Source organism: Asterias rubens, chromosome 18 (assembly GCF_902459465.1).
Source record: "Asterias rubens chromosome 18, eAstRub1.3, whole genome shotgun sequence".
NCBI classification, from domain to species: domain Eukaryota; kingdom Metazoa; phylum Echinodermata; class Asteroidea; order Forcipulatida; family Asteriidae; genus Asterias; species Asterias rubens.
In genome coordinates this window covers 11,798,850-11,823,903 of record NC_047079.1, presented here as the reverse complement: position 1 = coordinate 11,823,903, position 25,054 = coordinate 11,798,850, and the positions used below count along the sequence as shown (strand labels likewise).

Below are 25,054 nucleotides of genomic sequence, written 5' to 3'. Positions count from 1 at the left end.
TTATGCATTATGTTGAGATACAGCAAGTGAGAAGACTGGTCTTTGACAATTACCAATAGTGTCCAGTGTCTTAAACTCACTGCACAATGACTTGCTGGTGAGATCTTTTAACCATTTTCATTTTTGCATAGGCAAAGGGCACTTGTACTTCCATTTGAAAATAGTTATTAGAAACTTTCAAAGGGGTACCAATGGCAAGACTGGGCTGGGCCTTAGTGGGGCAACAGCAGACTGAGAGGCCATCAACCCCACTCCATGGCCTCTAACTCCATGTCAATTAATTGTTTACTAACTAATATTGTTACGAGGAAATAAATTTGAGTACATTTTGAAGTGACTTTCCTCTCACGGAAGATTTTTTCTACTACAAGTTCAATGTGTACATGTTTACAGCAGAGAAAAACTTAAAGGCATATTAAATACATGACCCGCGAAAATGGCCAACAATAATAATATAACACGAAGATTTTGCTTGCATATTTAATTGCCTGATTTTTTCCCCGCGATGCACTAGAATTATAACTTTGTAATTGTTCATGTTATAAGTTTGTGTATACTGTTTCGCCCCAAACTTTACCCCCGAAACGACACTAGTATTAATGTAATAAACGAGTTTTTAATTATAGAAGAGTCTCTAAAGATTGGTCATTTGAGCGTAAAGCGTTTGGTCTTCTTTGGGCAAAGGTAATGTGGCCGATGTACACGGTGATAGATCAAGGTCAGCGTACGTAGTACACGCAGACGAGACTTGAGGTACACCCTGTTGGATTGACACCTCATCAGAGTATACAATCTCACCTGTAGGAGGCTTTGTCTTGTGAGGCTCATCTGGACGGAGAACCTCTCCATGGGCTTCCTTAGATTCATCTTTGTCTACTGGAGTCAGTTCGGGCTGAGATGTGAACGTATTGATGATGTTCTTATCAACATCGGCTGGAGACGGACTGGTGCCGCTTTTGATGCTCTTAGATTGGTTGCCCTCAGGCTCATTAGTTGGAGAAGGTGATACCATGAATTGTGACATGAACTCAGGTGTGGGTTTTTGATCAGCACAAAATCCCTCTGATGAATCATCCTTCTCAGTCATGTCATCTTTGTCCAGATTTGTAGACTCTTTACGAATGATATGGTGAATTCCTTGCGGCTCGAAAACCAAATCCGTAGTCGGTTGAAACAGTGGTAGGTTGATATGTGGTTGTCTGGGTTTCTGCTTCTTCTTGTAATAACAGCAACATAATACAATTATCAGTAGTATCAGTAACGAGATCAAGCCTCCTGCGATTAGTGCTTTAAGTACGATCGGGAGACCAATTGTTGGTAGGTTTGGAGTTTCCTGACTAGCGGTTGGAGGTTTTGAAGTTTCCTGCCTGCTGGGTGTTGATGGGGTTGGGGTCGGCTGACTGGGTGTTGATGTGTTTACAGTTTCTTGTATAGTAGGCGTTGATGGGTTTGAAGTTCGGCTGCTGGGTGCTGATGGGGTTGGAGTTTCTTGAATGGGTGTTGATGTGTTTACAGATTCTTCAGGGGTTGTTTGGTTTATAATTTGCCGACTACTGCCTGTCGTAGATTCCGTCCACATTGGATAACCTGTGTCCGAACTCTCGCTTGTTGCATCGGTTTGAGGGGTGGTGCTATTTCCCAGGGTTGGTTGTTGCTGAGAATCTTGATCTCGCATTGTCACAGTGATTGGTCCGAATGTGCAATTTCTTTGGAAATACGGGACAGAGATGATTTTACATTTAACAGATGTACCATTGTCATCTCCAGTAAATGTGAAGGTGTGGGACTTTGTAAAAGTTGTAGCATTTCCCAACAATGACTCTGTGGGAATAACTAAACCGTTCTTGAGTATAAGCATGCTTACTAACGGAGCTCTTTCAGTTATACAATTGAATTGTTGAGTTGTTCCTTCTTGTACAGTTAAAGGACCATTAGGATAGCACAAGGGGTACTCGGCTGATGGTGGGTAACGCACCGTTACATAGATACTTGCTGTTTCCTCTACGGTCCCGTCAGAATTCTTCACCGTGCAGTAGTAAAGTCCCGTGTCAATTCTTGTCAAAATGTTAATTTTGAACCTCTGAACCAAAGATTGTTCTGAAGATGTCTCTGTATATTGAGTGTACTTTGTGGTTGCAAAACTTGGACGTATAATAACTTCAGCATTCATGTTTAATCTTGACCATTCAATGAAGTCACCTGGTGTCAGGTTGGTGGCATTACACCGCAGGTCCACAGAGCCACCCTCTGCGGGATCATCAATTGGTTGTACTTTTGAGATGGTGACATTCTGCGCATTGGCACCTTTGAACTTTGTATCAATACACCACACACAAAGCAGCAGTAAATGCACAAACATACGTCTTTGAGCCATCATGACAGGATGCTCGAACAACTTTCTAAATCAGACACCAAGAGGGCACTAAAAGACTGTGACAGTTAACTACGATATTTATCAGTTTCTCTAGTTCCGTTTTATGCTGCTGACAGCTTTGTGCTCATGCGCGTTTTACTCTTCGACAGGAAATTTGAAATTTAAGCCCATCAGAACCTTTTTTCTCAAAACTTTGCTTCGCATATTAAATACGCAATTATACCAACAGCCATTATTGCGTGTCACCGATCCATACAAAAACACCGCAGCGTGACACTAGGACTTTAATTTTATTAAAACTTCTTCACTCCTTTCGACTAATAATTCCTTACACCTTTTACGGCCAAGCATACACCAAAATATAAACCAATGTTAAATGGATGGTTTTAGTCTCAGTTTATGTTGAATCAAAACTGTGAGCTCGTTAGTCTGGCTGGTCAAAACGTGTCTCATATTCAATATTAATTTACGGACATTGATAAAAGGTGACTGCATTCCGACATTGACATGTTCCAATAACACCTCGTATACATTCTGTAAAGTATGGTTATCTATGGGTGCGTTCGTTTAGCTTCCCTGGGTCGACCCCGATGTGGCGTATTTTATTTTTTTTCAAGGACGAACGTGGGCACACAATTACCCCACGCTCGTCCTCTAACCTGGAAAAAAACCCAGACACATCATCACGTGAGCCTTCCCTTGGTGACGTCGGTGCACCTCGGGTCAGCCCCAAGTGACCCAATCCACATCGTCTATAGGGTTAGGGTTAAGAATAGGAACACACGTGCTGGAACATGACGTGCCGAAACATTAGCTGTTTCTGAACATAGGTGTGTAACGGTACCATTAAAAACGACGACGTGCTTGTGCGGATGTTGGTTCATTGGGTGTGACCCAAAATCGACCGTATCCCATATACAATGGCATTGCACCAGTAATCGAGTCTCTGACTGGAATCCAGGTAGACTTGTGGACAAGTCGTTAAATCGGCCCCACGCGCTGAGATAGTGCTCTCGCGAGATCACTGCTCTCGCGCGAACTGATGGCTCCCCGATTTCGACTCCTCATTAACAAATCACAGCATTCTTGTTAATGAGGAGTCGAAATCGGGGAGCCATCAGTTCGCGCGAGAGCAGTGATCTCGCGAGAGCACTATCTCAGCGCGTGGGGCCGATTTAACGACTTGTCCACAAGTCTAGAATCCAGGTGGCAATAACATTAAACCACTGAAAGAGATTTCCCTTCTTACAAAGTCAACATTACCTTTTCCACCACAATAGGAGACTTTCCAATGCTAGGTGGCAGCAGACATACCGGGTAAATTTCCATTGTTTACGCAGTTCTGAACATGCGCATAATTCTGAGAACAATAGATTTACCCGGTAAGTCTGCTGCCCTCTATCGTCCCAGAAAGTCTCCCATTATGAGAAATTGTTTGTCGAGAGACTAAAGGACACTCGTACTGTCTACTTGGAATTATTTATTCTCACAAATTGTTTGGTAACGAAGAGCATTTCTCAGATTGTGAAACAATTTTATCGAAGTACTTTAAGCCGAACGATCGTAAGCATTCGTTATACTATATTTTATTATTCAATATTGGCATGGTTACGGTTCATGTTTTATGACATGAATTGGAAATAGCAATGATTTTAGCTTTAGAGGTTTTGTTTAACAACTGATAACTTTGAATAAGAATTTGCTTTACTCACAACGACATTTCTGCTTTCACATTTAGTTAGAGTCAAATTGTTGATGATTCAACTATATGGGCCTAAAGCTGTTGTTTTATCAAAGAGTTTTAAATGCGCACATGGAATTTATTGTGGCGTAACTGAGAGACATATTCAATTTTTTTTTTAGGTCAAGCGGGGGCAAATACATAATCTGGGGGTTTCAAACCATTCACTGTAATTCCACAAGCTCATGGGGCAAGAGAGGGGCAAGAGAGGAGCAAGAGAGGGGCAAGGGATCTAAGTGCGGGCGGGGTATCGCCCATTCCCTCTGACTACCGTCCCCGCCCCGAACAGTTTTGATACATGTCCATTTTGGACTAACAAGCGACTGCAGGGGAATACCCTTCAAAACTATATATACGCCTTGTAACGTAGTCATGTAGAACACTTTACTGAAGCGAAACTCGGCTAGTATACAATGATCAGAAGTGCAATATTAACGTTTTAAGGAAATCAAGTTACAAGCTCCTATGAAAAGAAAATAGTCTCTGTGGGCTCCATAGTTTCGGATTGGGTGATTAGAGTGTTGTTAAATTCTGTCAATAGTTTCTGGAATTTGTGTAGTATCTAATATCAGGAAATTGATCACGCAAACAGTTGTGATTCTAGAAGACGAAACATATGTAAAATATTATACTGTACATAAAATAAAAAATATGAACAAATAGAATTGGCTGATTAATAATACGGGTTAAAAGCATCTATTGTATAAATAAATGTAACAATTTTTCACCATCACACAAGCTGTACCACCTATATGCATATTTGCTTAGATATAATAATTACTGCTGTTAATAATGGATTATAATAACCTACGCTCTACATTCTTAAAACACCCGGGTCAGGTCAGAGTCACCCGGATCCAGTGTGTCAGAAGGGACTGACTCTTTTATGGTTCAGGTTGACAAAAAACTGGGTTTTATAAAAATGAGATGGATTCAGGGTAATTTTTTTACACACAGATTCCGGATACAATGTACACTGACTTCAAAATGAGTCGGGTCCCTATTTTAATTCGGAACGGGTAGATTTTGTGTATTAAATTGTAATCATCAGAGCGTACCAAAAATCCACCCACGCATATAACCTTAGTGAACTATTGTGAACGAGGGTTTTCAGGGAAATACCCTTGATATGAATCAACCATTCAAAACCCAGACACGTATAGAAAGCTGTTGAATTGTTAACAGCATTTGGCTTGCTGTACTTTGATACACAATGGCGAAAGGTTTGGTTCCCACAGCGGTGGTTGGTCGCATATATATATTGCAGTTTCTATGTCATCTTGCAAAAGAGAGGTGATACTGCATATTATTTGAAAGAAAAACAATATTTCAAGCTTTGGGTATTGTGTTTTAACTGTTTATGCCTGTGGGATTACTTTCACTTGTGTGGCTGTACATGGTTAACCCTTACCCCGTCAAACCCACCCCAGGCACAGGTCAGCTTTGATCATGACGACACAGCCCCTTTAAAGAACAAATCACAGCATTCTTGTTAGTTTAAAACAATAACTTGCAAAACAAACAAATCCCATATTAATTTTGGTTTTACCCATACACTGATGTGTGTTAGCACTGTATACTCAGTACTTTCCCGAGTCCTGTGAAAAATATTAAACAGTTTTTCAAGTTTCAAACCTCATTTTGTGAAAATATATCTGAAATACTTTCGGGGGGGGGGGGGTTATTTGAAAAAAAATAAATCACAATTTTGCTCTTTTTGATGTAGCAACCCGCTTTTCATGTGTGCATTGTCGCTTTAGTATAACTAGTTCAGTACACTAAACAGTCATTACAAAGACACTTTCTGTACATTTACTTTCTCTTACATAGTCCTTACAATTGAAATAACACCATTATTATTAGTCATAGTTTAGCGAAAAGCATGAGCTACTGTTGAGCCAACCCAAACAGTCAGTTTTACCTTACGTCCATTGTGTTTAGTTTAGTTAACACTATTGTCTTTTTTTTAATTTCTTTTTTTAAATATGGTTTAAGGCTTTCATGATACAATATGCAGCAGGCAAACACAATTAAAAACTACTACTGTTCGTTCCAAATCCCATGAGATATGTCACGTTAATTTACAAAATTAACAAAACAAAACGGGTGTTTTATAAAAATGTAATTTCAGAATATGTAGAAATAAAGTCGATAGGTCGGCTCACTTAAACATCAAATGTCATAACCTTCTTAGTCACTATACTCTAAAAAGTCCCGGCTAACAATGGACACTGATACCTAGTTTCCTGGGGCTTGACCCATTTCTTGGTCAGGCTGACCCGAAAAGTGGCTGAATATTTTTTTAACTCGGATTATAATGCATTATTTTGCCATATTTATTAATTACAGCTTTCGGGTCACACTCAGAAATGGGTCGGGCTTCACAGGCACCGGATCCGGGTTAATGTCAGACCCGCAATATTTTACAGTGTATACAAACAAATTTCTCTTCATTTTTACTTTTTCTATTCTTTTGACCATCACCACAATTAATTATTTAACTCACAAATAATTGTACAAGTCGGCCACTTGCTTTGTACATTACCTATTGATAGGTCAGCCTATTTACATCAGCTGTTCTTTTCGATTAAGCCAGTATGAGTAGGTCTATACGAGTTCTATTTCAATTATTTCACTTTACTTATTTCCTTTGATCATCACTATAACCACGACAGGCGGTTAATTAAAATATAATTAAAATACTTAAAATATAATGGTTGACAATTCAGTCATTTTATACGTTACCTAATCCATGACTATGCTAGCGTACAAGGTCTGATCTTCCTTGGGTTGAGGCATCGCGTCTGATGTCGGTGGGTTTAAATCAAGCTCAGCGTACGTAGTGTCATGATGATCATCTGGTGTTGTAGCCTCATGAGGTTGCGCGTAATTGTGTGATACCTCGGCATAGCTCGCTTCCTCATTGGGATCAGCTTGAGGTGTGTGTCCATGTTGCTCGATAGGAGGCGACCAGTCATCAGTTGATTGTGGTTGCTCGGCCGAGGAAGTTGCTCTGGTTGGATTGGAACCACCTCTTGGTGGCTGACTCTCGGACCGATCCTTAGGTTGAAACTTCTTGACACTTGGCTTATCCCCAACACTGGGGGAAACTCCATCGTTGCTGTGGGATGATGATTGAATATCGTCTTCAGGTTTAGAGACGGTTGGGTGCACGACTGGCTTGACCACTGCTGTTGGTTTTAAACCCGGATCAATGGCAGTCATGTTAGGTATCTCCGTGTAATTGTTTTCAATGTGTCCTGGTGGGTCGGTGCTTTGCCATACCTCAGCATTATCATCTTTAGACATTCTGTCTTCTTTGGGTTGTGGTTTGTTTTTGGTCTTCTGTACTTTACCGTACACGAGTGGGCTCTCACCGCCACCAGTTTCATCTACCTTTGCTCCTGCATCCTCGGCATCAACGCATGTTGCGCCAGTTCCTTGAGGACGACCAATTTCGTCTTTATTCTGTTCTTTGGAAATTGACTTCTTCCGTGGTTGGGCGTACACTATATCTGCCCCAGTGGTATCCATCTCCTTCATCTCTAGTGCATCCTCCGTCTCAGGTTCTTGAATGAAACCCGGAGTGGGGTTTAATTCTCTCATTTCCTCCACGTCTTGACCGATGGACCCTGAGTGTTTTCCCCACGACTCGTTGTGATCATTTGACTCAGTAAGTGGTACATTAGTTTGCCATAATGTTGGATCTTGTTTGCCTTCCTTGAAACATCCACATTTGCATAGGTAGAGTAGCAATAAGATGATAAGTAAGACGATTAAGAGGCCACCTCCTCCTGCTGCTCCTGCTATAATGGCAATAGGGAATGAAGTTGTCGGTGGATTCACGGTTGTAGCTTCATCAGGTCGGGCTGTAGCTTCATCAGGGTCGGGTGTAGTAGATTGTGGCACAGTTGAAGGAGTATTTGATGCGTCTGGTGTGGTCGGCGTATTATAGGTGTTGGGTATGTTATCGGTTGCCATGTTACTAATAGTTATTGGTCCGATCGTGCATGACCTTTCCATTCCTGTGAATGGTGTCGAGACTGTGGAGTCCGGGGTGATTTTACATTCATATGAACCACCGTCATTAGCTGCAGTGACATTCAGCGACAATGAACTCTTTGGTTCTTTGATGTCACTGTCGTAAATCCATTGATAGATGACACTGCTCGTAAGAATCTGCATCGTTACCGGTGGGTTTCCCATCTCAGTAGTGCAGCTCATATTTACCGTCGTTCCTTCTTGTACAATGAAAGTACCATTAGGGATGCAGATGGGATACATGACAGATGGGAAGTAAAGCACTGTTAAAGAGAGAGGTTGCGCTTTTACCACTACAGGGTTATTCTGTACGTTTGAGTTCCTCACTTGACAACCGTAAACCACTCCTGTGTCCTCCCTGGTAGCATCAAAAGTAAGTGTCTCAAACTTATCTTGAGCCCCAGACGCCAGTATAGAAAGCGTGTATCTCGAATCCACACTCATACCATTCCGGGCTATTGATACCTCCTGGGCCTCCTCCTCCATCCTCGTCCACTCAATTATATAACCCGCCATCAAGCCAGAATCTTGACAGCGAAGCTCCACTACGTTACCCTCTACAGGATTACCAGCTGGTGATACCTTAGTGATTGTAACCATCTGTGCATTGACACATACAAGTCGTTCCAGTGAGCACCACACCATGAGTAGATGCAACAACCAATACCCTCGAGACATGGTCATAATTACATCAGCTAAAAATCACTCAACTCAGATTCGTATCAAACATTGGTACAAGTGTCTTACTGCTAGCAAATGTTTTCTCAATTTATTCCCAACCATTGCGTGTATACCCTTGTATATGTTGTTCTCATTTCCGTGTTTATTCGCCTGTCATGCAGTGATTTGTGTCGACAGGACTCACTCAACTTGGAGTTAGTCTCGAGCTCGGCAGGTCAGGTCGCAGGTCAATATGTTGTTCTCGCGTCGATACTTTGGTCTCGCGTCGATAGTTTGGTCTCGCTATTCAACCCAGTTATTTACCAACAGTTCCGTTTTGAATATGGATTTAATGTTACAGTTTTCTCTTCGTGTTGAAGTATATGTGTTGTGAGATTAATACTATACCACTAGGGAGGATTCTCACAGGTTTCTCTCAATAATGGGATTCTCTCGCTTTTAGTTTAAATCGACTTTTTTTCACAAATAAATTAAATTCTTGACATAGTGAGCATACTACATATCAAATTTTGGATTTTTTGTTTATGTTGACATTATTTCTGGTGTAAAAAAAATATGTGTTGGGCCGATAAATGTGTGGGCATGTCCAGCCCCCCCCCCCCCCCCCCATAAAAGGTTTCCATGTCAATATTGTGATTATTGTGAATCAGATATTGAATGTATTTCTTTCGTGCCTTGCGCTGAATACAATCACCGGTGAAATGTGGCTGTACCATTTTTCTATTTCGCCTCCTTAATGGAATAGTCCAGAGTTAACCTTGTGCGAATACACAGTCATGCATCTAGGCCTAATACAATATGTGTATGGATCGGCAGTTATAAAGACAAGTACAACCAATAATTTTCTTTAAAATAAACTTAGCAAACCGCAAGTATCTTTCACTTTTTTGCTGCCTGATTTTGGGTAAGACATCATTTGCAGAGAACTTGAGGTACACCATTAAGTGAGATAAATCTTGATCAATAAGAAGCCAATTAAAATCTGAAGAAGCTCAATTCAAGATTATTACATCACTACAAAGACATTTATGTACACATAAGTCACACTTTAAACTTGATCGAAATCTATTATTTAATAAGTTAGCTTCGGTCGGCAAATTGTTAATTATTATATTCATTTTAATACAAAACAATATTAATCGGCGTACACGCAGTTAGCTAAAATGTAAACACTCTTTCATTCGAATCTCATTATAGAATTACTCTTAAAATAAATACATTATCTCAAAACCAAAATACTATCACAAAGATCTTCAAAAATATACAGTTCAAGTAAAAACACCGCACTGTATATTGACTTGGTGTTGAAGTAAACGGATTGCTATTTTCTAATGACGAGTGAAACGATTTTAACAAAATCGTTGCTGTTGTAATCCACAATAAATTTATAAGTTAAATAATTAAAAGTGGTATAATGTATGCAATATTTCATAGCTCCTTATTATTTTTAGGTGATAGGAGAAATATATATTGAGAAATCAAAAACATTACTATTATGACTAAGTCGGAGAAACCACTATTCTTAAAGATATTTGTAAATATACATTTCGAATCGAATTTCGAACACACGGGCTCTTTATATATCATGAAATGTCCACTGGGTTTGATTGTATTAACTACCTGGAACTGAAATGATTCACTCCTCCGGATGGTACTAAAACAACAAATCAACTTCCGCAGTCGGAAACATTCCCAGGGAGTTTTTACTTTGTATCAGGGTGTTTTGGCGGCTGGTGATTTAGCAAGAGCTTAGACTTGATTTCAAGTCTGAGATCGCGGTTTATTCCTCTGCATCAGCCACGAAAAACGCCCCCACAGATTAGCTATAACGTGCTAAGCTATGATGACTGAGGTTAATCTAACAAGAGGGTGCTACTTCAGGCAATAATGTATTGGCTATCGGGTAGACTAAAAGCTACGATTGCAGACTTGTAACCAAGTCTAGCAAGAGCTGGGTTTAGGTTCTGCTTTCAACGCAAATGCCGATTGGCTACCAACTCAAACTATGACATCTAAAATATTTTAAAGGTTAGTTTTACTATTTCCTTTCACTTGTTGACCAATGGTTTACCATCTGTATTAATGAAGGAAATTAACAATTTTGCATCTTATAATGTTTTTTTGGTAAGAAATGAGACAATAGCACCGCCCTCTGTTGACAAACAGTAAACAGCTGCGTGTTGTTTTACATTCGGGGCTTTTCCCCTTCCGCTTGCAACTGATTGATACGTCCACAATAAACAATGGATTGTAGCTGACTGTGCAAGCATTCACATCATCTAAGCATAATACGTAAACAATGTTTTTTTTATTAAAACAAAACTTTATTCGTAAAATGCCTTAATAATTTATCGAAATTTATCGAAATTGAAAGTCAACTTAAACATTGATAAGTTTTTAACGTAGCATCTTTGAAATAATCTTCAAAGGACTTTCAGACGTATGTTTCAAGTCATTGTATGGCGTGGTTATCGTACTGTACGGGGATAGTTAATTATAACAATTTATTCATTTATTATGCGCCAGTTTCATAAAATATGTACAGATGCGCATTACAACAATATACAAATATTAACAATAATTTAAAAAGATTTAAAAATGGAAATTACACTGAAAATCACGAGAACAATAGTATTGCAGTTACATTCATATAAATAAATAAATGATGTTTCGAAAAGTACGCGTGCACAAGGGCCCGGCCCTGTCATAATTATTCTTATTTTATTACAATTTGGTGGGTTTTTCCAACAAAAAATGAACACCTGCATTTTTTCAGGTATTTTGTGTGTGTGTGCACTATTAAAAAGTTGAGATGCAAATTAATTCACTGTTTAAAAACCAGTAATGCAACTTTAGAAACATTTAAGGGTTAGTGTTTGGTAGGATTGAAAACAACACCAAGCCGTCTTTTTGTATTATTATTTTTAACATTCTGATGTGGTTTCTCAGCAAAATTCTCTGGCTTTCTGGCCGCTTGACTGATGTTGGTGATACCCTCTGACCCAAAGTCAAAAACTGGCCTGACAACCACGCCTACACGCCTTCTTTTCTCATTGTTGTTATTGTTGTTGTTGTTATTGTTACTATTGTTAATATTCTGATGTGGTCTCTCAGCTTGACACTGCTGTCTGGCAGCTTCGTAGCTGGTGCTAGTGCTGCCCTCTGCTGGCAGAGCGTAGTCATACTCTGGGCTGTCTGTCTCTCCTGGTTGGTAGTAGGTGTGTTGAGTGCCAGTTGCTTCTGAGCTTGGTGTTGGTTCAACGTGCACACTGACTTGGTGATTCTTTCTTTGCTCCTTGGGATCATCTGGCCGAGCGTAGCCATCCTCTTGGATTTCCTTATCTACTTCAACTGGCTGGTAGTAGGTGTCTTGAGTGTTAGTTGTTCGTGAGTTTGGTGTTGGGTCAACGTGCACTCTGACTTGGTGGTTCTGTCTTTGCTCCTTGAGATCATGTGGCCGTGGTCGAAGGTAGTCATCATCTGGGCTGCCAGTCTCTTCTTCAACTGTTTGGTAGTGGGTATCTTGTGTGGTAGTTGCTTCTGAGCTTGGTGTTGTGTCAACCTGCACAGCGACTTGGTGGTTCCTTATTTGCACCTTGGGATGTTGCAGTGGACGAAGGTAACCATCCTCTTGGCTTTCCTTCTCTGCTTCTTGTGTGACAGGTGTAGTCGTTGGTTCTATGTATACAGTGTTCTCATCATCCGTTGGTTGCAGCTCCGTGTAGTGATCAGCTTTTGCTACTTTGGTTTCCTTCTTTTTGGTGATCTTACAATGTCTAATAAGAAAGAAGGTGACGAGGATGCAAGAAACGCCGACAAGAACGGAGACTAGAATCCATATGGAAGTTGTCTGAAAAACAGTCATCTCAGAAGTAGGCGGTACTGCAGTGGTGGCCAGTATTTTGTTTTCTTCGTGTTCAGTTGTCATATAAAGTACAGTTATTGGTCCAAAGATGCAGGAATTTTCAGAATTATTGAGTTTCGTTGCCGTAGAAACGATTCTACATTCAAACGAACTACCATCGTCTGATGCGTTTAATGTTAGCTCTATAACAGACCTTGTGGGCTCACCTTTAAGATCTGCAGTTGGTATCCGTATCACATTATTAGTGGAACTTGAAGATATAAGTACCTGTACTGGTGGGTTCCCTCTCTCAGTAGTGCAGCTCATGTTTACTGTCGCTCCCTCTTGTACTGTTAAAGGACCATTAGGGAAGCAGATGGGGTATATGGCAGATGGGAAGTAAAGCACTGGTAACAGCAAAGAGTCTGTAGCTATTATTACACCTAGTAGCCTCAGACGGCAAGTGAAAAATGATGTGTCGTTTCTATTCGCAGTAAATGTCAGGGTCTGTACCTCATCCGTGAACAGCGAATGAGTCTCACTGACATTTCGATTAAGCGTGTATTTGTTTAAGCTTTGTCCATTGGGAGCCACTATCTCCTCATTAAACTGCGTTTCAGAGGAGGCATGTCTCGACCACTCAACAATAAAGGCATTCTGGTGAATGGCTGTTCATTGAAGTACCACCCTATCGCCCTCTACGATATCTTGCTCCCCAGTTGGCTCAACTCTAGAAATATGCACACTGTTCGGATTCAAACACTGACCAGCATCAAGATGGCTCAAAACACAGAGCAGGAACACACACACCAACCTACACATTCGATCCATGATGGTCACACTTTGACTTTGGTATAAAATGTCATCAATTTAAAGCAAAAACACAGGAAATTGTTTCGGTTGAAACAACACAACAATGTGTGGCCATCGCGTGTTAAACGGTTAGAGAACTGTCCCGTTTCCTGCGTACTGGGGATTACGTCAGATTTTCTTTGAAACAAACCACCCGAATTCTTCATAACGGAAAGGAGTGATGTTGTTGAAAATAATATTTTCTCTGAAACGAATTTTGACAGATGATTTTGCTGTTTTTAAAAGGAATAGTTTGAAACAAACGTCGGTAACTGTTTTTTGTATTATTCATTATCTATGTTAATTGCATTCCTAAAGGGCTACGATGAATGTTTGCCAAACGATTGTACATAACACTGGATTTTTTTATATTATTTTATTTTATTTTATCAGGCATCACCAATAAATAGATTTTGATCCAGATTGTGTCTATTTCAAAGCGCTTTAAGTTCATTATTGTATCATCTTGTACAATCACGCTTCAACGCTGAGAGTTTAAGTCAATACCGTACCCGACCTGTTTTATATTAGTGTCATTGTGGTTTTTCTGACAACCGTTCCTCCTTACTTGGCAAAAAAAAAAACAACAAAAAGGAAATGCACTGGTTGGCCTATGACGTACTTTACATATCGTCATAGGTTACAATGACATAGACCTTATCGCAAATACCGGGGCGCGCGCGTAAAGCTTGGAATTAGGTGCATTGTGGTATTGCTGGTATCAAAATTTGATCCATATAAAAAAAAAATATCCCACAATGCACCTCATTCAACAGTCTGCGCTTGCGCATTGGTATTTGCGATAAGGTCTATGATGTTCATGTAAGAGCTGTAGACCTTGAAGCACACGGAGGTCACAGAGCATTGCCCCTGGTCTTAGCCTTGGTGCTCCTTCCAACGGTTCCCCATTGAAAGTACCCCTTTGCAAAATGAAAACGGCCTTGCCCTCTAAAAGATGAAATACCAGTCGTGCTCTGTCGTCAGAGGAGAAGGTTACAAGGAGTCATTGGGAAGTTTAACCTGTGTGTACTTTTCTTTCCAATAACTGAACATTGAACTTCCTCCTATAATGACATCATGCCGTTTGTGATGTATTCTACTTAAACGTGTGGGAACCAAAACTATCAGGGCAAAATTTCACAGAGCTGCTTAAAAATATTGCTTAAAAATCCCTGCTTAGCAACAATGAGCAGGATACCAGTCACAACTTATACACGTGGCATTGGTAACCTTATTAAAGTAAGCAAACATTAAAATTGATGTGCTTAGCTACTTGGGCCAAAGTGGCACAGCAGTATTGTCCTCCGGGCCCCATTTCACAGAGCTGTTTAAGCACAAAAGCTAAGCAAAAACACAATTATGCTAACCATAATAATGCCATATCATATGTACAATTTGTAACTAGTATCCAGCTCATTTCTGCTCAGCAGAAAATTCTTAAGCAAGTGGGCCCATTTTAGAGGCACTTCCATATAACGGCAAACTGTGGTACAAATTTCTTGTGATAGCGCCCTCTTTTGAACCACCCTTCTTCAGCCCATCCAATGGGTGACAGAACTTCCGCCGACAGACAGATTTCTCTGGGACACCGGCAGGGAGCCTGTATGGTTGTGCGGGCGGGGGGGGGGGGGAGTCCCGAGTTAAAGTAAAACGCGAGAACGTGTTGATTATTAACGCAAATAATAATTCCTGTGGCGATCCAACGTTTAAACTGATATTGTATCAAAATACCCACTGTAAACAAATTGGGTAAAAAAATTCCCAACTTTTTACCCAATTAAGGGCGAATAGTGAACTCCTCCAACTTTTGGGCAAAATATTACCCATCAAAGTTAGGCACTCTGGTTGCCAAATAATTGGGTAATATTTCCTCATCAATAGTTGGGTATATTTTGGTAACCGCTTTTAAAAAAAAAAATTGGCAAACAAAAATTATATTTGTCCAACACCAATTATTGGTTTTGTTGGGCAATTATCGACCAATAATTGTTGAAGTTACTTTGCCCAACAAATTATTTGACCAACGTTTTTGCAGTGTACCAGGTTCATGATATTACAGGATTGTTATGTGATTGGGGGGGGGGGGGATATAAGTTTGTTGAAAGTTCGCTGTAATTTTGTTAAACTTGACATCACAATTTCAAACACTAAAAAGTATGTTAAACCGACTTCAAATAAAAGCATTTTAAATCTCTTTAGAGGCAAAGTATGAATTTAGCGAAATTAATAAATTAGCGAGAATTATTTAACAGTAACACAGTCATGCACATGCTCAGAACCCTTCAATAACATAAGAATAATATTCGTTGTGTTTATCAAAACTAAATAAGACTATCAACCTTTTGTTTGTTGTTTTCATGAAGTATGGAAATTAATGTGAGACTGAACTGAATTGAATTGTCTTGTTATTTATCAACAGTGACACCTATATCTTTAGTTCCTGCCACTGTTGCTATTGTTAACATAAAATGCCTTGACGTCAGAGCCCATTGTTGCTTTCCCACAAACTCACACGTAAAACCAGACAACCTATTGAAATTGATTGGAATGTTATAAAAAGGAGAATGCTGGTTTAGTTGTAGCTTTACAAATCTGTATAATGCAATAACGGTGAGTAAACACGGAAGTTAGAAATACGCAGCATTTATTGGGTTTATACACAGTTATATGGAAATTACATGTGAAGTACCATATGGTCAGACTACAAAAATTAAATAAGCTCATGTGTTTCACTAATTATATTATAACTGATTAGCAACATCATTCAACAGTGAAAACCAATTTTTAACGTCAAATTTCACTGATTTAAAGGGTCTATGTACTTTTTGGGGGGCAACAGACACAATGTCCACAAATTTACATTAAACTTACACAGTTTGAAGTTAATGATAGTAGAAAGCTTCCCTGAAAATATTACTTGCTGAGGTGTTGTAGTTTTTGAGAAATGAGTAAAACAATGTCATGAAAATAATTTTCGTCTCACTGATCATGAGACGAATATTATTTTAGCATGTAAGATTGTCTTTTCTTGACATTGTTTTACTCATTTCTCCAAAACTACAGCACCCCAGCAACTAATATTTTCAGGGAAGCTTTCTACTATCATTTTCTTCAAACGGTATAGGTTTAATGTAAATCTAAGGACATTGTGTTTTGTGTACCAAAAAGTACCATAATCATTTAAGAATTCATTACCAGGAGCCTATATAAACGAAACCAGTTTCAATTATCATTATTAAAATATGGTTTACCAACGACCCTCAGCTGTTTCTAAGCAACACCAAACTACTTTCAACTTGCAAAAAGCAATATGTTACAGGCAATGTAAAGTTTTGTAGTGCATACTGGCTTAAACAAGAACTTCTAAAGCGATTACATCTTCACTTTTCCATGTTTGTTTTTCGATAAAAACTTTTTTTCAATATGAAAAGTTTTAGTTGGTGTGATATGACCCTACAAGCTACATAACCTGCAAATTATTCAAAACTTCGGCATTTTTGGACCAGAGTCCAATTTCATAGAGCTGGTTATTAGTACCATAATCGCACATGCTTACTGGAAAGTTACAGTTGGTGGAACGTGAAGCTACTGCAATTCAGATCTGGGCCCAAATTCTGCTTAAGCATAAACGTACATGCACGAATAAATAATCCTGGGACAAAATTAGCTAAAATGCCATTCCGCATTTACCGGATGACTGGGGTTCCTGCTATTTTGTTTGCTTAGCCAAACATTGTTTAAGCAACATGTTGTCCATCGGGCCTTATTGGACAGAACATTGTGCAAGGAACCAGTCTTGGCTGGTAACCAATCTCCGCTAATGATATTTTTTGTGCTTAGCTAATTTTTGTGGTGGGAAGTTTGACAAAAATTATTGCCATGACCCAGTTTAATAAAAACAAACATCTATCCGAAAAGGTAACCAGCCCAATTACCGTTATCGTGTATTGCTTGTGTCCCTTTGCTTAGTCCTTTAAGCGATATTTGGTTACTTTTAAATTGGGCACAATAGTTAGTTTAATCCGTGACAACATTTTGATCGCATGCAAGATAAAAATACATATTCTTCTGATTAACATTTACAAGAAGAAGACAACAAAATTGAGTTTTTAATCTTATAAATTAGGGCTACATCAAAACGTTAAAAACACAATCTTGAGTGACTGTTATAGTTCTTCCTTTCCACATGTGTTTTGATTATTAACCTTTTTCATTCTAAATAATGTTTATGCACACGTTTTCTAAGCTCCATTTTCGTTATTTCTATTCTAAACTAAGTTTGCATTTTTGTGGATTTGCCAATTTATACGTTGTTTTGTATTGTAACAATATTAATGTACAACACCAATAGAAAAGCAAAATGATTGAGCAGCTTGAATAATTTCACATATTAACATAAAAATAGAATGAAGAAATAGCTCTTTTAAAGATCAATTTGAGTTTCCATCATTTCATTGAAGACGTATTTTCTGCATTCGATCCAATAACACCCCAAACCCTGATAATAAGAGCAAGGAAGTTTGTCCCTAAAAAGGGGCTGTTCGATCAGGAAAATTCACATTTCAAAGGGCACAAAGGCAATGACCACGGGGGGGGGGCATGGAGAGACATGCCCCCGTTGCCCCAGTTTTAGTTTCTTCAGATATAAAATATAACCATTTAAAAACATGAAAAAAAATAGCGGAGCAAAATATTCACAGTCAAAATTTAAAAAGGGAGAGAATAATAACCATGAAAAGTCCATAAAAACTCAAAGAAGTTAGTAATCACTTTTTATGAGAAACTCCAACCCCTTCAACAGAGTCGATGTCATAAAATGCAACCTTCTTCAGTGAGGAACATGTCTTTCTCCTTAAGAACCCCCCCCCCCAGTAGCTCGCCATTATGTCTTTACATTCATAAAATAATCACTAGAACCCTGTTTGTATACTTGATGAGAGCACCTTCTTTATAGTACAGATTGCACCAATAACTTCATGAATTTGTTTCCTCTTTCATCAAAAAAAGAAATTTTACAAAATTTACAGAATACTTTAGTGGGGGTGAAGGTGGTATAGTGCCACCACGTACTACCGCCTTTTAATTTAATTCCTCTCAATTCTCTAAATGTTATATTTACTGTTATTTTTTTCAGAGGTTACCACCGCTGTCTTCTAAATGAAAGTAAGTGCATTATTTCTTTAATTATACTTAAACTGTAGGCTACGCTGAATATTTCAGACTGTAAGCAATATGAAGTGTACATTAAATTGAACGTTAATCGGTAGTTAGCCTCCTTCTTTTTCTACAGGTATGTCTACATTAAGATTACATGCAACATATTATACATTTTGGCTCTTCTTATTTAATACAAAAACCATTCCAATAATCTTTCACTCATTCGTAATTTAAAACAAAGTTGATAAAATAAAACAAAAATATGCTCATCTGTAAGATGACACCTTTCTTTCTTCGATTCTAAGACATATTGAAATATTTACAGCTGCTCGTGCCATCTTGTGTATAATCAATTATTAAGCTCGTAAATATCGTGCATACATTTTGCTCTTTTAAAATCTGAGTAAATATTGGCATATTATTTGTTACTTCTCTTAAATCATAGAGATTAATTGTGCAAAGCAAGCTTGTACGAAGTCAAACAATCAATACAATTTGATATGGGTCCGCATTTTTGGGAAATGTATTTGTTGTTTTTAGCATGCAGCAAAAGATTGTATAATTGTATGTGATTTCTACATGCTTTTTTACAACACCCACATGCTTCTACTTACTCGTGATACTGGCATACACTGTCTGCTCTTCTTGTGGTTCAGGCATTGCGTCAGATGTTGCAGATTGAAACTCAAGCTCAGCGTACGTTACGTCATGATCATCTGGTGCATGAGCCTCATGAGGTACCTGGGTATCCGATGGTGCCTCACGAGGTACCTGGGTTTCCGATGGTACCTCATGGCCTCCTTCCTCGCCGTATTCCTCCACTGATGCATTCTCCTCATGGTCAACGAGAGGCGATGCCGGTGGTGGAGGTTGTGGGTGTACACCCGGTGCTACGGGTGTAGGCAGAGGTGCCTCATCTCGCTTCCCAACCTCATCTCCTAATGGATTTCTCTGACTGGGTGTAAACTTCTTGACGGGCTTTTTGTCTACACTTGGTGGGGCTTGATTAGTGTTTGTACGTCGTGATGATTGGCGGTCTGTGACAGGTTTAGGGTGAACTGGTGGTTTAGGGGTGTGGGACACAGGTTTAACCATAGCCGTTGGCTTCCCTCTTAGGCCTTGGTCAGCAGATAAGGATGACACCTCTGCATACTCACTCTCTGTGGATGCTGGGTTCATGTTCTCATGCTGATCGAGGGAAGCATTAGCCCAGGGATCTGGAACATCTGACGCAACCTCCGGTGGTTTCTTCTTAATTTCCTTTGAGACGCGATTCGGTTTCTTCACCACTCCATACATAGGAGCATCTCCTTCATCTGGCTCTACTGCTCCAAGATGCTCCCCATCTTCCTTGTCAGTGATGCGATCATCTGACCTGGTTAATTTAAAGCTTGAGACACCTGGAGATTTGGGACCGTGTTCATTGTTTTCAGAGTGAGTTGAGAATTTTCTTTGAGAAATGAAGTCTTCTGCCTCGTCGTCGTGTGGGTCAAGGTGGGGTGATTCTGGGGCAGATTGTGGTGGCATTCTTGGATCAACTTTATTTTCTTGCATATCAGTCACATTCTGGTAGACGCTCGTGGACATCTTGGGTTCGCTGTGATCGAAGTCAGGGTTGGTGTGTTGTGGGTCTTGGGTTGGTTCATCTAACGGTAAGTCAGTCAGCCATAATGATGATGGTCTGCCTGGTTTATCATTGAAGCAGCAGCATTTACAAACGTAGAGTACAACCAGTGTTAACACTATGAGGAGTATGAGGCCACCAGCACCACCGGCTCCTGCTATGATGGCAATCGGAAGACCAGTATTCGATTCTGGCTGGCGTGTGGAGGAATCTGTACTTGGGTCTATGATTGGACTGTTTGTGATTTCTGTAGCTGCTGATGTACTCTGATGTAGGGTTGTTGATGTCGAACTTTCACTTGGCTCAGACGTATTTGATATTGGACCCATTGTGCATGATCGTTCCATACCTGGGAATCTTGTCGATGTGATTTTACATTCATATGAAAAACCTTGATTAGTTGCATTTACACTCAGATTCAAAGACCCAATCCGTTCGTTACCAACTGTGATATAAGTCCATTCATATATGGTACTGTTCGTAAGAATATGTATCAGTACTGGTGGGTTTCCTATCTCAGTAGTGCAGCTCATGTTTACTGTCGCTCCTTCTTGTACAGAGAAACGTCCATCAGGGATGCAGATGGGATACATGGTAGATGGGAAGTAAAAAGCTATGTGCAAACTTATGTTATGTGATAACAACAGAACACTGCTGTCCATCATTTCGCTTTCAGGGTCAAAAATACGACAAGTGAATAATGTATCTATTTTACTGATGTTTTTGATGATAAGACTCTCATCAATTGAAGTAGACATATGTCTCCGTGATGTAAGTTCATATCTCTGGTCTAGACTTGTCCCATTCCTTGCTATTATCACTCCTTCGTCCATGTAGATTCGAACCCATTCTATGAAATGACTTGGTGCATTGACACTGGCATTACATTGTAGCTTCACTTCGTCACCTTCACCAATAGCAACCGCATTTGGAACTCGTTGTACTTGTACACGTTGTGAATCGACCCAAAAGAGTTGAGTTGTATCCAGAGAACACAGAGTGAAAACCACGATGAGCGAACGATTGAACCAAGATGTTAAATCCATGTTGGAGAGTATTCTAAAAGTCAGGATGAAATCACATTGGTGTCACAATTAGTGTACATAGACCTTACACACTGCTCAGTGCTCACATTGAATTATTGAAGGAAATACTTCAATTTATTGAGTCTATATATACCTGGATTTCAATACTATGTGTTAAATATACATCACGCTTCGTCGGTTTTGAACTTTCAGATTGAACTTTGACTCTGGAGATTTTCCATAGACGAGCAGTACATTGCATATATGAAACCCCATTCTATGTATAAATTTATGTATATATATTTTTTAATGCGTTTCCTGCCGGTGAAGGCGCCAGAACAATTTGATTGGCTGAGTGACGAATGAGGGGGAAAGATGTTCAGATTCGATTTCTAAAATGTATCTAAGCGGTTTTTTTTTCACCCAAGACTTGTGAAGACAATAACCAATGGCAGCGTGGAAAGTGTTTTGTCTGACGTTGATATCGATGAATATTAATGGTCTGTTTTGGACAGAGAACAAACTGCACTCTACTTACACTTCTATACCGCAATGCTTATACATAGCTACTAGGTGTGTATGTGTTATGGGGGAATTGATTGGGGGCGATGGAAACCTAGTTGGGGGAAATACACCTGTGTCACCTCGAGACCTCAAATTCTAAATCTGAGATCTCGTGAATTCGTGAAAAATTAGTTCTTTCTCGAAAACTACGTCACTTCAGAGGGGAGCCATTAATCATAATGTTTAATACTATCAACCTCTCCCCATTACTCGTTACCATGTGAGGTTGTGTGCTAATAATTGTTTTAGCTCAGTTGGTAGAGCGCCGGCACGTTAATCCGGAGGTCGTTGGTTCGAATCCCACTCTAGTCAATTCTTTGTTCAACCCCAAAAATCAAGAATTATTTTAAGTAACTACCAATAGTGTCCACTGCCTTTAAAGTTCAGTTAAGAGTCTGACACCCTGATTGTACACATGCGGTTTTTGTGACCGAAAATGACCTTTTCATTGTAAGTTGTCGCAAGTCTCTCAATACACAGCCCTGCTGCTCCCTTCTCCCCTCCACGTAAAGCACCATCATTATGTGAAGGGATTGTTCAATGCGAGGTTTTGATCGGGTGATTTACTCAGTGTTAGAATATTAACCATGTTTTCTCTTCATGTGAAACGTAATCATTCAAGACCTGTGTACAGGTGATATTACAAGACATATCACATGAAGAAATGAATATCACGAAACAGTATGTCAGAGCTACACTCTCGCCTTTTAATGCCCTCTAATTATGTTTTAGTGTAAAAACTGAAAACTGAATAATGAATCATTTAATGTCTACACCAATAACTGTGAAATTAGGGGGTCGAGGATATTTATACCCCACGCCCTCGAGAAAATATATAATTATGGTATGTCTATTAAAGACATGGGCACTATTGGTAATTACTCAAAATAATTATCAGCATAAAACCTCACTTGGTAACGAGTAATGGGGAGAGGTTGATAGTATAAAACATTGTGAGAAACGGCTCCCTCTGAAGTGACGAAGTTTTTTGGAAAGAAGTTATTTCCCACGAATTTTATTTTAAGACCTCAAGTTTAGACGTTGAGGTCTCGAAATCAAGCATCTGAAAGCACATACTTCGTGTGACAAAGGTGGTTTTTTCTTTCAAAGCTATCTCGCAACTCCGACGACCAATCGAGCTCAAATTTTGTCAGAGCTGTAATTTTATGCATATGTTGAGGTACACCAAGTGAGGAGACTGGTCTTTGACAATTACCAATAGTGTCCAGTGTCTTTAAACGTAAATGTAAAACATTGATTGGCCTACTGTTTGATTATTTTTTATGTTTCCATGTACATTACGATTACATAGCTTTTATATACATTTTAACACGCACAAGGGTTCATTGCTGGAACTATATTGATGTTTCAATTAATGATGTATGTCATATACCCTATGTCTATTCCGAGCAATATGTACAGAAATTTATTGACGAGTGTTCATGGTTATCCAAAGTGTTTAATAATGTCCGGAGTTCAAGTCAGCATGACAGTTCTTTCGTCATCCTCCTAAGTATTTTCACACATTTTCCAGGAGTTAATTGTTAGTATTCTTATATGGTTTCTCAGCTGAACTCTGTGGCTTGCTGACCGCTTCATAGTCGGTGTTGGTGCTGCCCTCTGGCCGAGCGTAGTCATCCTCTGGGCTGTCAGTCTCTACTTCAACTGGTTGGTAGTAGGTATCTTGTGTGGTAGTTGTAGCCGTAGTAGGTTCCATATAGACTTTGTTCTTGTCCTCCGTTGGTTGCAGCTCCATGTAGGGATCAGCTTTGGCTACATTGGTTTCCTTCTCCTTGGTGATCTTAAGATGTCGATGTTTGATGAGGAGGAAGATGTTGATGATGAGAGAGACAATGAAGAGGATGAGACTGGTGAGGAAGGCTGCCAGCAATGGGGTGTTCAGGGAGCAGTCTTTACACGGAGGTATCTCTGTTGACTGTCTACTGATGATGGTTTCCAAGGGTGTTGTTGATTCTGGGATTCGAGCTAGTGTTGTTTCACTGTGTAGAGTTGTTGGCTGAGTTGTGAATGATTGTGTCGTTGTTGTGATTGGACCAATTGTGCATGATCCTTCCATACCTGGGAATCTTGTCGATGTGATTTTACATTCATATGAAAAACCTTGATTAGTTGCGTTTACACTCAGATTTAAAGACCCAATCTGTTCGTTACCAACTGTGATATAAGTCCATTCATATAATGGTACTGTTTGTAAGAATCTCAATCTGTACTGGTGGGTTTCCTATCTCAGTAGTGCAGCTCATGTTTACTGTCGCTCCTTCTTGTACAGAGAAAGGTCCATCAGGGATGCAGATGGGATACATGGTAGATGGGAAGTAAAAAGCTATGTGCAAACTTATGTTATGTGATACAAACAGAACACTGCTGTCCATCATTTCGCTTTCAGGGTCAAAAATACGACAAGTGAATAATGTATCTATTTTACTGATGTTTTTGATGATAAGACTCTCATCAATTGATGTAGACATTTGTCTCCGTGATGTAAGTTCATATCTCTGGTCTAGACTTGTCCCATTCCTTGCTATTATCACTCCTTCGTCCATGTAGATTCTAACCCATTCTATGACATGACTTGGTGCAATGAAACTGGCAATACATTGTAGCTTCACTTCGTCACCTTCACCAATAGCAACCCCATTTGGAACTCGTTGTACTTGTACACGTTGTGAATCGACCCTAAAGAGTTGAGTTGTATCCAGAGAACACAGAGTGAAAACCACGAGGAGCGAACGATTGAACCAAGATGTTAAATCCATGTTGGAGAGTATTCTAAAAGTCAGGATGAAATCACATTGGTGTCAAAATTAGTGTACATAGACCTTACACACTGCTCAGTGCTCACATTGAATTATTGAAGGAAATACTTCAATTATTGAGTCTATATATACCTGGATTTCAATACTATGTGTTAAATATACATCACGCTTCGTCGGTTTTGAACTTACAGATTGAACTTTGACTCTGGAGATTTTCCATAGACGTGCAGTACATTGTATATATGAAACCCCATTCTATGTATAAATTTATATATATATTTTTTAATGCGTTTCCTGCCGGTGATGGCGCCAGAACAATTTGATTGGCTGAGTGACGAATGAGGGGAAAAGATGTTCAGTTCTCAAATGTATCG

The 25,054-nt window shown here is 39.4% G+C and overlaps 2 protein-coding genes across 2 annotated transcripts; both read right to left on the bottom strand.

Moving 5' to 3' along the window:
- Positions 1-2,966, bottom strand: LOC117302712 (uncharacterized protein PB18E9.04c-like). Its single transcript, XM_033786713.1, has one exon. The coding sequence runs from the start codon at positions 2,375-2,377 to the stop codon at positions 635-637; it is 1,743 nt and encodes a 580-aa protein (XP_033642604.1). The 5' UTR covers positions 2,378-2,966; the 3' UTR covers positions 1-634.
- Positions 2,967-10,055: 7,089 nt separating this feature from the next.
- Positions 10,056-20,907, bottom strand: LOC117302677. Its single transcript, XM_033786666.1, has 2 exons — positions 19,305-20,907; positions 10,056-13,349 (listed from the first exon to the last, which is right to left on the bottom strand). Exons 1-2 carry the CDS (start codon positions 20,905-20,907, stop codon positions 11,707-11,709), a joined length of 3,246 nt encoding a protein of 1,081 aa, XP_033642557.1. The 3' UTR covers positions 10,056-11,706.
- Between the last annotated feature and the right edge of the window lie 4,147 nt (positions 20,908-25,054).

Bases quoted from the DNA above. Each gene is read 5' to 3' on its own strand.
- LOC117302712 (XM_033786713.1), bottom strand. From the start codon at position 2,377: ATGATGGCTCAAAGACGTATGTTTGTGCATTTACTGCTGCTTTGTGTG.
- LOC117302677 (XM_033786666.1), bottom strand. From the start codon at position 20,907: ATGTATCCCATCTGCATCCCTGATGGACGTTTCTCTGTACAAGAAGGA. The intron at 13,350-19,304 runs GTAAGTAGAAGC...TTCAATGAACAG, and splicing joins AGTGTATGCCAGTATCACGA to CCATTCACCAGAATGCCTTT.